The sequence below is a fragment of the Silene latifolia genome, chromosome Y, assembly GCF_048544455.1.
Source record: "Silene latifolia isolate original U9 population chromosome Y, ASM4854445v1, whole genome shotgun sequence".
Taxonomy (NCBI): domain Eukaryota; kingdom Viridiplantae; phylum Streptophyta; class Magnoliopsida; order Caryophyllales; family Caryophyllaceae; genus Silene; species Silene latifolia.
This window is the reverse complement of record NC_133538.1, coordinates 424,892,685-424,905,437: the sequence shown is the minus strand read 5'-3', so window position 1 is coordinate 424,905,437 and position 12,753 is coordinate 424,892,685. Positions and strand designations below refer to the sequence as shown.

Here is a 12,753-nt window from a genome sequence, read left to right as displayed (position 1 = left end):
AAGGGTCTTTTCTATTTTGAAAATTAGAATAGAATTCGGGAACAAGGTGTTAAACCCGTGTTATAACTCGAGTCCAGGCATCAACTCGCTCGAGCTGCAGAGGATCTTATACGAGTTGAGCAGCAGTATCTGGAGACAGGTAGGAACTCGCTGGAGAACTCGTATAAGTTTATTCTAAGGTCGCTCGAGCTGAGCTACATGTCGCTCGATTTGGCTACCAGGAGGCTTCTTCTTGCTTTCCTTGGCTTCAACTCTCACAAGCTCATGTTGAGCTCATGGGGACACTACTGTAACATAAAAAATTTTCTCTTCTTTGACCATCCTAGCATTGCCTAGGATCCCTTAGGCTCGATTACCCTAGACAAACACGTCCTCGCACTTGATTTCTATTTTCTAATCACAATCAAAACACAATTATTTGTCTGGTTCTCCTACACCTCCCATTTCTTATTCTGATTGTTTAGTTTTCAATGACGATGAGTTGCCAAAAGACATAATAAAAGCATTAACGTATCAGGAAAGTAAAACATCCATAATTGAAGAAACGGAATTAATAAACATAGGCACTAATCAAGATGAGAAAGAAATAAAGATTGGATTATCACTAAATTCAGAAGAACGAGAAAGTTTGATTAACGTACTCACAAAATATCGTGACGTGTTTGCCTGGTCTTATCAAGATATGCCCGGCATAGACAGATAAATTGCGGAACATACTATCCCGCTATTTCCTGCTGCAAAACCAATAAAACAGAAACTTAGAAGGATGAAATCAAAATGGGCATTAAAAATAAAAGAGGAAATACAAAAACAACTAGATGCAGGTTTTATAAAAGTAGCTAACTACCCGGAGTCGGTGGCAAATGTTGTTCCAGTACACAAAAAAGACGGAAAGATCAGAATGTGTGTCGACTATAGAGACCTTAATAAAGCAAGTCGAAAAGACAATTTTCCGCTACCTCATATCGATATTTTAGTGGATAACACAGCTTGTCACGTTCTACTTTCTTTTATGGATGGTTACGCGGGTTATAATCAAATTAAAATGTCCAAGGCAGATATGGAGAAAACCACATTCGTCACTGAATGGGGAACGTATTGCTATATGGTTATGCCATTTGGGCTTAAAAGCGCACGGGCAACTTACCAAAGGACCGCTACAACATTATTACACGATATGATGCACGGGGAGGTGGAGGTTTATGTTGATGATATGATAGTAAAGTCGTTGGATAGGGAGAGTCATACGACTGCATTACAAAAATTCTTTGATAGGCTCCGAAAATATAACGTTTGACTCAACCCACAAAAATGCGCCTTCGGGGTTACCTCTGGCAAGCTTTTAGGATATGTTGTAGTAATAGAGGCATTGAGGCTGATCCATCCAAGATTAAGGCAATTAGAAATATGCCACCACCAAAAACAGAGAAGCAAGTTCCGGCATTTTTGGGCAGTTACAATACATTAGTCGTTTTATATCCAAGCTTGCCATGGTTTGTGAACCTATTTTTAAGAAACTGAAGAAAGGGGCATCTCTTGAATGGGACGAGAAGTGTCAGGAAGCATTTGAAACAATAAAAAAATACTTAGAAAATCCTCCAATTCTGGTCCCTCCAAGACCTAGACTACCACTTCTTTTATACTTGACAGTAACAAAGACATCAATGGGTGCAATGTTAGCACAAATTCAACATGGTCAAGAAAAAGCAATTTGCTACCTGAGCAAAAAAATCCTGGAATACGAAACCAATTATTCTCCAATCGAGAAATCTTATCTAGCATTAGTGTGCGCCACTAAGAAATTAAGACACTACATGTTAACCCACATAATTCATGTCATATCACGAATGAACCCTCTGAAGTATCTACTTGAAAAGCCAATTCTTAGCGGCAGAATAGCAAGATGGACAATGATGCTTGCTGAATTCGATCTTACTTTTATTGCTCACAAAGCCATTAAAGGAAACGCAATTTCTGATTACTTAGCCGACTTTCCCATTTCAAAAGACACATCGGAATCATACGACTTCCTTGACGAGGAAATATTTGTTACTGATGACGACTATTGGCAGTTATTTTTCAATGGTGCATCCAATCCAAGGGGATATGGCATAGGCATACTTTTGATTTCACCAAATGGAGCACATGTAGGAAATATCGGTATACTTCTTTTAAGATTATAAGGATTATAACGAAATTATGATTATGAAAAACTAGTCATAAATGAAATTTACATAAACAAAGTAGAAAGATTAAGAATCAACCTTTGGTCCTAGCAAATTTGGCCTAAGAACAATATCGAATTGATATTCTCCTAATTGTTGCACCCAAGTTACTCCGAGAAATGCCTTTCAATTTGCTAGAATGAGATCCCCAAATTCACTAATTAATTTTAGGGTTTTTGTGATTTTTGATGAGAGAGTTGTTTAGAAAAATTAGGTTAAAAATAATGATCTCCCTTTCTCCCTATAAACCGTGTATAAGGAGTCATTAGGGTAGATATTTTTTTCACCTTTTTTTTCGGTCAAACCACCTAACAAAATAAGAAGAAAAATCATCTTATTTTTAGATAGTTATCAAAAATGTATAATAATATCTGTATATTTTATCAATTATCAATTATGTTGACATGTATTAATAAGTACACTTACAACAGCTTGCAGTCGATTTATTAATACCAGTCTGTCAACATTTATTATGACAATATCGTATATATATACATTAACTATAAATATAACATATTTATAATTAGCTAATTAAATATAACTGGTTACGTTAAATTACGAATTAACATCTTAATTCGTTTAAGCTAACATTATATACATTAATTAAAAATAACATATTATATTCAATTTACGAATTGACAGTTAATTCGTCTCAGCTAATATTATTTAATTAAATTAAATAATCGTCTCATCATCACATTGACTAATTGTTTAGTCAAATACATGGACTAACCTTTTAGTCATATAAGGCATCAATGTGATTACATTTCCATAATCACATCTCTCAAACACATCCTTTAGGTGTGACTTTTAGGGACCAGTTGATCACCGCCATCAGTATGATAATAACGTCAAACTTTCCAGCAAGCCCACCGTTATTAGGTAATCGTTAATCAACTGATAAAATACAAAGTATACCCTTGTGAACCTATAAGAGATTTATATACGTTATCACACTAACTGTGGAGGACACAAGCTCCAACAATCTCCCACTTGTCCTCACAAGTGTATGTGCGATAACCGGTTCTCATATCCTAAAATTTCTCCCACTCAATGTAAAACAATTTGCAAAATCCGTATTCACAAAGGTCGTATTTTACAAGTGATCAATATCAAGAGTGGTTTCCCCGACTAGAGAGTAACTTAACTGATAAACGAATCATCATTCGAGCATGGCCATGCATTTTAGTTACAACTCCTCGAGTGGCCCTGAGAAACAACTAAACCTTATAAAGGTTGGATATTTTCTTCAACTCGAATCCTGAAGATATAAGCACAGTATGAAATGACCCAGAAAAAATCTGCTTAGCCTCCTGTTACGGCAGACCATGAGAAAGAAACCAAAGTCACCCCAAAACTGCCTTAATCTCAAGAGACAGTCGATAGTCAAAAGAATCGACTCTAGGAACACAATGGACGTCCAATCCACGACCTGGCACCGAATGTTTTTAAATATTTAGGACTCCATTACGTTGTCACAATTTTTGTCCTACGAGATATCATTATAACTCGTATCTGTGATCGATCAGCCAACTGTTTGACTTATGGCTCGCGGAACCCACCATCAATCGACTGCACAATATAATAGCCAGAGTTATCAGCTCATGTAGGCGATTACGGACCAAAACATATATAATGTAATTCAGTTCACTTTGTGGTGTCAATGTTGTCAGTACAATCCACATGCAAAACAAATTATGAAATAAAACGATGAAGTTATAAATAGTATATGAAAAAGATAATGTATCGAATCCATAATCAACTATTACAACTCAGGAACACGTTTAATTCCCATGGAAATAATGTGCCCTTCATGCTTATCATAATTCAACGGTTTAGTGAGAGGATCCGCGATGTTTTCATCCGAAGCTATCTTGTCAATCATTATCTCCTCTTGCTCCACGTAATCACGGATCAGGTGAGCTTTCTGATGTACATCTCTAGACTTGTTGCTAGACTTTGGCTCCTTAGCCTGGAAGATGGCACCTCTACTGTCACAATAGATGGTGATCGGGTCATTCGAACTAGGAACTGTCGTAAGTACTTGTAAGAATTGACGCATCCATATAGCTTCCTTTGCTGCTTCCGAAGCGGCATAGTACTCGGATTCAGAAGTAGAATCTGCTACAACATCCTGTTTGGAACTCTTCCAGCTGACCGCAACACCATTAAGAGTGAAGACGAACCCGGACTGAGATTTTGAATCATCTCGATCCGTTTGGAAGCTAGCATATGCGTAACCGATTGCGCATAGCTTAGTATCTCCTCCATAAGTCAATACCCTATCCTTAGTCCTCCGTAGGTACTTAAGGATGTTTTTAATAGCTATCCAGTGTGTTTCACCAGGATTTTTTTGGTACCGACTCGTCATACTCAATGCATATCCCACGTCTGGACGTGTGCATATCATGGCATACATGATTGATCCTATTGCAGATGCATAAGGAACACGACTCATGCGCTTAATCCCTTTAGGCGTCGTGGGTGACTGAGACTTGCTGAAATGCATCCCAGAAGTCATTGGAAGGTTCCCCTTCTTGGAGTTGGTCATGCTGAACCTTTCAAGAATCTTATCCAAATAAGACTCCTGACTCAGTGATAACATCCGTCGTGATCTATCTCGGTAGATACGGATTCCCAATATGCGTTGTGCCTCACCCAGATCTTTCATCTGGAAATGGTTCTTCAACCATCCTTTTACCGAAGATAAGAGAGGAATGTCATTCCCAATCAAGAGTATGTCATCGACATACAATATCAAGAAAACAATCTTGCTCCCACTCGACTTGATATATAAGCATGGTTCCTCGACCGATCGAGTGAAACCATACTCTTTTATCACCTGGTCGAAACGATGATTACAACTCCGAGAAGCTTGCTTAAGTCCATAAATGGAACGTTTAAGCTTGCCCACTTTCTTAGGATTTTCAGGATCAATGAAACCTTCGGGTTGTACCATGTACAAATCTTCCTCCAAATAACCGTTTAAGAAGGCGGTTTTCACATCCATTTGCCAAATTTCATAGTCATGAAAAGCGGCAATCGCTAAGATTATCCGAATGGAACGTAGCATAACTACGGGTGCAAAAATTTCATCATAATGCAATCCGTGCACTTGAGTGAAACCTTTTGCCACTAGTCGTGCCTTATAGGTATCTGGTTGCGCGTCTACAGAATGCTTTATTTTGTAAGCCATTTGCACTGTAGAGGTTTTACCTTATTAGGTAAATCAACAAGATCTCATACGTCATTCTCATACATGGAATCCATCTCGGATTGCATGGCTTCAAGCCATAGCTTTGAGTCAGAACAGGTCATGGCACCTTTATAGGTAGCGGGTTCATTACTCTCTAGGAGCAAAATGTCATTCTCCTCGACCATACCAATGTATCTGTCTGGAGGATTAGAGACTCTACCCGACCTCCTAGGTTCTTGAGGAATATTAACCGTATCATCAGTTGAAGGAACAACTTCCTCCATCTGTTCCTCGGTTGTTGGTTCTTGAACCTCCGACAGCTCGAAGGTTCTATTACTTGACTTGTTCTCGAGAAATTCTTTCTCTAAGAACGTCGTACTAGCCGCAACAAAAACTTGATGTTCGGTAGGCGAATAGAAGTAATGACCAAACATTCCTTTTGGATAACCAATAAAGTATGTCTTGACCAATCGCGGGCCGAGCTTATCCTCGTGTCTCCACTTGACATAAGCCTCACAGCCCCAAACCCGAATAAAGGACAAATTAGGGACCGTTCCCTTCCACATTTCATATGGAGTCTTGTCGACAACATTAAACGGACTTCGGTTAAGTATAAGAGCAGCTGACAAAAGAGCAAAACCCCATAATGAATCAGGTACTACCGTGTGACTCATCATGGATCGAACCATATCAAGTAATGTTCTATTTCTCCGTTCGGACACACCATTTCACTAAGGTGTTCCAGGTAGAGTTAACGTAAAACGATTCCATAGTCTTTAAGGTGTTGATCAAACTCATTTGAAAGATATTCGCCACCCCGATCTGAACGGAGTGCTTTAACCTTTCTACCCAGTTGGTTCTCAACCTTATTCTGGTATTCCTTGAATTTCTTAAAGGACTCACTTTTATGCTTCATTAAGTAGACATATCCGTATCTACTCAAATCGTCCGTGAAAGTGATAAAATATCTATAGCCATCTCTAGCGGTAATTGACATAGGTCCACATACATCAGTATGAATGAGTCCTAATAGGTCACTAGCGCGCATTCCAACACCTTTGAAGGAAGTTCGAGTCATTTTGCCGATGAGACATGATTCACACGTGCCAAATGTAGAAAAATCGAATGCGGGAATAGTCCCATTCTCGACGAGTTTCTTTACACGTTTTTCATTTATGTGTCCCATTCGACAATGCCATAGATAAGTTTGATCTTTGTCACCAACCTTTAATTTATTATTATTCACGTGTAATATATCCGTGGTTTGACCTAAGATGTAAATTCCATTCATGGAAACTGATTTGCCATAAACCATTTCATTAAAAGAGAAAATACAGCTATTATCCTTTATTGAAAATGAAAAACCGTCTTTATCAAGTACGGAAACAGAAATAATGTTCTTAGACAAACTGGGTACATAGTAACAGTTATATAAATATAACTCAAAACCACATGGGAGTTGGATTACGTATGTTCCCTTTGAGACTGCAGCAACTCTAGCTCCATTCTCGACTCGCAGGTCCACATCACCCTTTCCGAGAGGTGTGATGTTTTTTAGGCCCTGCAAATGATTACACAGATGAGAACCACAACCAGTATCAAGTACCCAAGTTCCAAAACTTGCATGGTTAATCTCAATCATATGAATATAAGATGACATACCAACAGGAGTGACGCGGCCTGCTTTTATGTCCTCACGGTACACGGGACAGTTCCCCCTCCAATGTCCAATCTTGTGACAATGGTGACACTCAATGTCACTGCCCTTGCTCTTTGTCTTGCCTTGTGAGCCACTAGTCTCACCAGGCCTACTCTTACCGTTTCCTGGCTTCTTAAACTTTGGCTTTCCTACAGTTAGGTCGCCGGGAGCTTTGCCCTTACCCTTATTCTTGTTGGAAATCATGAGAACATCTTGCTTCATGCTCCCACTCAATTTCATATCCTTCTCGGTTTGTACGAGAAGTGAGTGTAGCTCATGAAGACTTTTCTTCATGTCATTCATGTAGTAAGTTGCCCTGAAGAGGGCAAAACCATCATGAAGTGAATGAAGCATACGGTCAATGACTATGCTCTCACTGATTTTGCAATCAAGTGCCTCCAATTTCTCGACATTCTCAATCATGTTAAAAATGTGTGGGCTAACCGGTTGGCCCTTTTGGAGTTCGCATCAAAAAAGCGACAGGTATGCTCATAAGTAAAGATTCTTGGTGCTTTTGAGAACTCGTTAGTGCGCGTGGTGAAAATCTTATTCGCACCTTGGGCAATGAAGCGTCCCTGCAAATTGGTTTCCATTGCAAAGATGAGTACGTTCTTTATCGCACCCGCTTCCATGACGAAATCACTATAAGCAAGTGATTCGTTAACTCCCGCATTGGGGCCTTGGTTTACCGGTATTGGCTCAGTTAAGTACTTGAGCTTACCGTCAGCAATGGCAGCATTCCGCAATGATGCCTCTCAGTCCGCAAAGTTGGACCCGTCATTTTTCAGACGTGTGAACTGATTCATGTGGTCCATGAAAGCTTTTAGTCAGGACTCGCATCCGAGTGTGGCACTTGGCATAGGGATTTCGTTATTTCCAGCCTTTTGTTGTAACAGTATTATCAAAATAAAACGTATTCTACACTGCGAAAAGAAGAAAAATATAATAAGCATTTTCATCGTTATGATTTAAGTCTAATGCAATACTGTTATAACGCGAAGACTCAAGCATTTATACAATTGACCTCCCTCAAGAATTATATAAATGATTTCAAGACTCAATTATCTGTAAATTGATAAGCCAACCTATTGGCTAATTCTACTATTAGAATTTTTGGTCGATAAATTTTTGTAAATTCTATCTATAGTCCATCATAATCACGAGAAACTCTTCGGATTATAATGTTGAGGTAAACTAAATCAACACAAACTACTTACCCAACGTAGAAAGGGTCATATGGAGAGTAAGGTCCTATATGCCTACCGACGAAGAAGGGATTCATAGTTGTTTGCCCTTATAAAGACTATTCTCAATTTCAGTTTTAGAGGAAGATCCCATCAACTTTATTTTAATTCATTTTAAGCGAACTAATATCTAGCATGCGTGAATGAATAAACTAAGATGATGGCTTAAAATGTGTGACATCTGTATGTCTATGAAAACTAACATTCAATCTATATGAGTCAATTTTCATGCATATTAGGTGGTTTGGTTTAGGCGGAATATGATGCACTAACTATCATTTGAGTGAAAAGCAATAAGAACGGTAAAACGTAAAACAAAAATAAAGTCCTAGTGTGGCCTATCTACCAAAATGAACATAAATACAACTTTGGAATCCATCATTGGACCCGAGAAGCTTGTCTTGATGTTCCATCTTGGTCCATGTAGCGGGAGTGAGCAATCCAATCTCCGTCTTTAGTCTTCTCAAAATTACAATTAATAAATTACAAAATAAACCTATTTACATTCTAATTTCAAAACCGTAATACTTAAAGAGAACCAAAAGGAGATACGAGATCTCAAAATTACATTAAAAATTATGTTTCCATCATTACGAAAACATAATTTAACTAAGGCCACACTAGGTATTACAAACTACAACCGATTGCAAAAATACTTAAATTAAACCATTCAACAAAACATTCAACTAAATAAAAATGCATCAACTAATAAATTAAACATTCAATACATAATTCCTTAATTATGTAGAGTAATTTATCCAAACCACCTATTTAAATGATCAAATTATGTGACAATTTCTCAGTTACTCACAATAATTTTAATCTTAATACATATTAATCTTGTAATATGAATTAATCCAACATTATTTTAAACCTCTTTAAAATAATTAGGTATCTTTAATTTGTGAACTTTTTCACAACAAACTATTATACAAAATATAGAAATGATGTATAATAATAATCATTGGCCAAAATAAAACAAAAACAGAAATTATTATTTTTGTTATACTCGGCTGCACTCGGCATTTATGCCAAAAAAATTATTTTTTTTTCTTTTGCCTTATGTTCTCGGCAATCTCACAAAAACCGAAACAAAAACAGAAAAAAATTTTTTTTTTTTTTTACTCGGCAAAACTGAAAAAAAAAACAAAACAGATTTCATTTTTTTTTTCTTGCGGCATTTCAGCCGTTTTATACATACTTTTCTCGAAAAAAAATTTTATGTGGACAATAAGTTTAATGTTGCTAATATAACATGATAGACATAAACATCATCTATTAATTTAAACATGGATTCAAACTTAATGATTCAATTTAACCTCTTAAAATGAATATCCAAATTATGACAAAATCGATTATCCGTATATATGATTCATCATAATTAATTTGAACATGATTAAATTATTTCTATGCCAAAACTATATAGCAAAAATAAATTATCAACAATCAAAACGATTTCCATTTACATTTTAATTTAATTCTAATTAAATCAAAACAACTACAAATTCATCATATTATCATTTTAACTTATTAAAAAAACAATATTAATAAATCAAAATGGAAATAAGAACAACAAAACAAAAAAAACTCACGGCCTAAAAAAAAATTCATACGGCAAATTTTTTTTTTTTTTTCAAAGCAGCCGAGACCTTTTTTTTTCTTCAAATTTGTTTAAATCCATTTATAAAAATCATCAAAGATAATTTCGTGACCTTGGCTCTGATACCACTTGTAGGAAATATCGGTATACTTCCTTTAAGATTATAAGGATTATAATGAAATTATGATTATGAAAAACTAGTCATAAATGAAATTTACATAAACAAAATAGAAAGATTAAGAATCAACCTTTGGTCCTAGCAAATTTGGCCTAAGAACAATATCGAATTGATATTCTCATAATTGTTGCACCCAAGATGCTCCGAGAAATGCCTCTCAATTTGCTAGAATGAGATCCCCAAATTCACTAATTAATTTTAGGGTTTTTGTGATTTTTGATGAGAGAGTTGTTTAGAAAAATTAGGTTAAAAATAATGACTCCCTTTCTCTCTATAAACCGTGTATAAGGAGTCATTAGGGTAGATATTTTTTTCACCTTTTTTTCAGTCAAACCACCTAACAAAATAAGAAGAAAAATCTTCTTATTTTTAGGTAGTTATCAAAAATGTATAATAATATCTGTATATTTTATCAATTATCAACTATGTTGACATGTATTAATAAGTCCACTTACAACAGCTTGCAGTCGATTTATTAATACCGGTCTGTCAACATTTATTATGACAATATCGTATATATATACATTAACTATAAATATAACATATTTATAATTAGCTAATTAAATATAACTGGTTACGTTTAATTACGAATTAACATCTTAATTCGTTTAAGCTAACATTATATACATTAATTAAATATAACATATTATATTCAATTTACGAATTGAATGTTAATTCGTCTCAGCTAATATTATTTAATTGAATTAAATAATCATCTCATCATCACATTGACTAACTGTTTAGTCAAATACATGGACTAACCTTTTAGTCATATAAGGCATCAATGTGATTACATTTCCATAATCACATCTCTCAAACACATCCTTTAGGTGTGACTTTTAGGGACCAGTTGATCACCGCCATCAGTATGATAATAACGTCAAACTTTTCAGCAAGCCAACCGTTATTAGGTAATCGTTAATCAACTGATAAAATACAAAGTATACCCTTGTGAACCTATAAGAGATTTATATACGTTATCACACTAACTGTGGAGGACACAAGCTCCAACAGCACATACCCCTCTTTCAGTCAAATTAGATTTTAGCGTCACAAATAATGAAGCAGAATATGAAGCATGTATATTAGGACTTCATGCATCAGCAACCTTGGGAATTAAAACTTTGAAGGTACACGGAGCTTCGCCGCTAGTTATAAATCAGAATTTGGGAAAATGGAAAGTGAAAAGCGAGGGCCTGTCACTTTACCAAACGTACCTCAAAACCATTCTCAAGCATTTTGACTATCCGAAGTTCATTTATCTATCCCGAGATGAAAACCAATTTGCAGATGCTCTAGCTAAATTGGCGTTGATAATCAATATTCCAAATGAATTAGAAAATATTCCATTATGCATTGAAAGAAGAGAGGAACCAGCATACTGTATGGCCCTTGATGATACAGCAGCTGGTGATGACGCACGATGGTTCACAGATGTATTGAACTACCATTTAGGAAGAGGCTTTCCGCCAAATTCTGATGTAAGGACGCATTGCGTTATCAAAAGGTTTGCAGCACAGTTTATTCTTAGTCAAGGAAAGTTATACAAAAAGTCTCAGCAAGGGGTATCCCTTTTATGCGTAGATGAAAAGGAAGCTCAAAGAATCATGGAAGAAGTGCATAATGGTACTTGCGGACCGCACATGAACGGTCAGATGCTAGCTAAAAATAATTGTACATAATATATTAAAAGGTGTAATAAATGTCAGATTTATGCCAATGCACAGCATATACCACTTTCATTGTTGTACAATTTGGCATCACCTTGGCCATTTTCGATATGGGGCATAGAGATAATTGGCAAAATCACTCCTAAAAGCACCGGAGGACATGAATTTTATTGTAGCACTCGACTAATTTACTAAGTGGGTTGAGGCAGCGTCTTATGCTACCTTGACTTCTAAACATGTTGCCAAGTTCATCACCGAAAATATAATTTGTACGTACGGTGTCCATCATGAGTTGATTAGTGATCATGGTTCCCATTTTAAGAAAGATGTGGCTGCCTTACTAACACATTACAAGATCCAGCAGCGTAAGTCGTCTACGTGAAGACCACAGGTGAACGGGGCAGTTGAAGTAGCGAATAAGAATGTGAAAACTATAATTGAGAAGATGACTGAGAAATATCATGATTGGCCAACAAAATTACCATTTGCTTTGTGGGGATACCGCACATCAGTTAGAACACCAACGGGAGCAACACCATATTCTCTAGTCTACGGGATGGAGGTCGTACTTCCTATAGAACTTGAAATTCCCTCTCTCAGAATCGCGCTAGAAAGCCAAATACCGGAAGTGGATTGGGTACAAGATCGATATGAAGAATTGCTATTAATAGATGAGAAAAGACTAGCGGCTCTTAACCAAGTTTAGTTATACCAAAGAAGAATTTCTTGTTCTTTTAATAAAAAGGTCAGGGTAAGAAATTTAAAAGATGGTGATTTAGTTCTTAAAGACTTACGGGCACCGGTCAGAGACTCGAGAGGCAAGTTCAAACCAAACTGGGCCGGCCCTTATATAATTAAAAAGATTTTAAAAGGAGGGGCAGTGCAACTGAAAGATATAGAGGGGGTTGAATTCAGTCAATTAACCAACCTTGATCAGTTAA

At 36.4% G+C, this 12,753-nt stretch overlaps 1 protein-coding gene across 1 annotated transcript; it reads left to right on the top strand.

Annotated features, from left to right (window-relative positions):
• The first annotated feature begins 1,664 nt into the window (after nt 1-1,664).
• Nucleotides 1,665-12,518, top strand: LOC141632486 (uncharacterized). The gene is made up of 3 exons (XM_074445032.1): nt 1,665-2,160; nt 11,433-11,768; nt 12,217-12,518. Exons 1-3 carry the CDS (start codon nt 1,665-1,667, stop codon nt 12,516-12,518), a joined length of 1,134 nt encoding a protein of 377 aa, XP_074301133.1.
• The last annotated feature ends 235 nt before the right edge of the window (nt 12,519-12,753 follow it).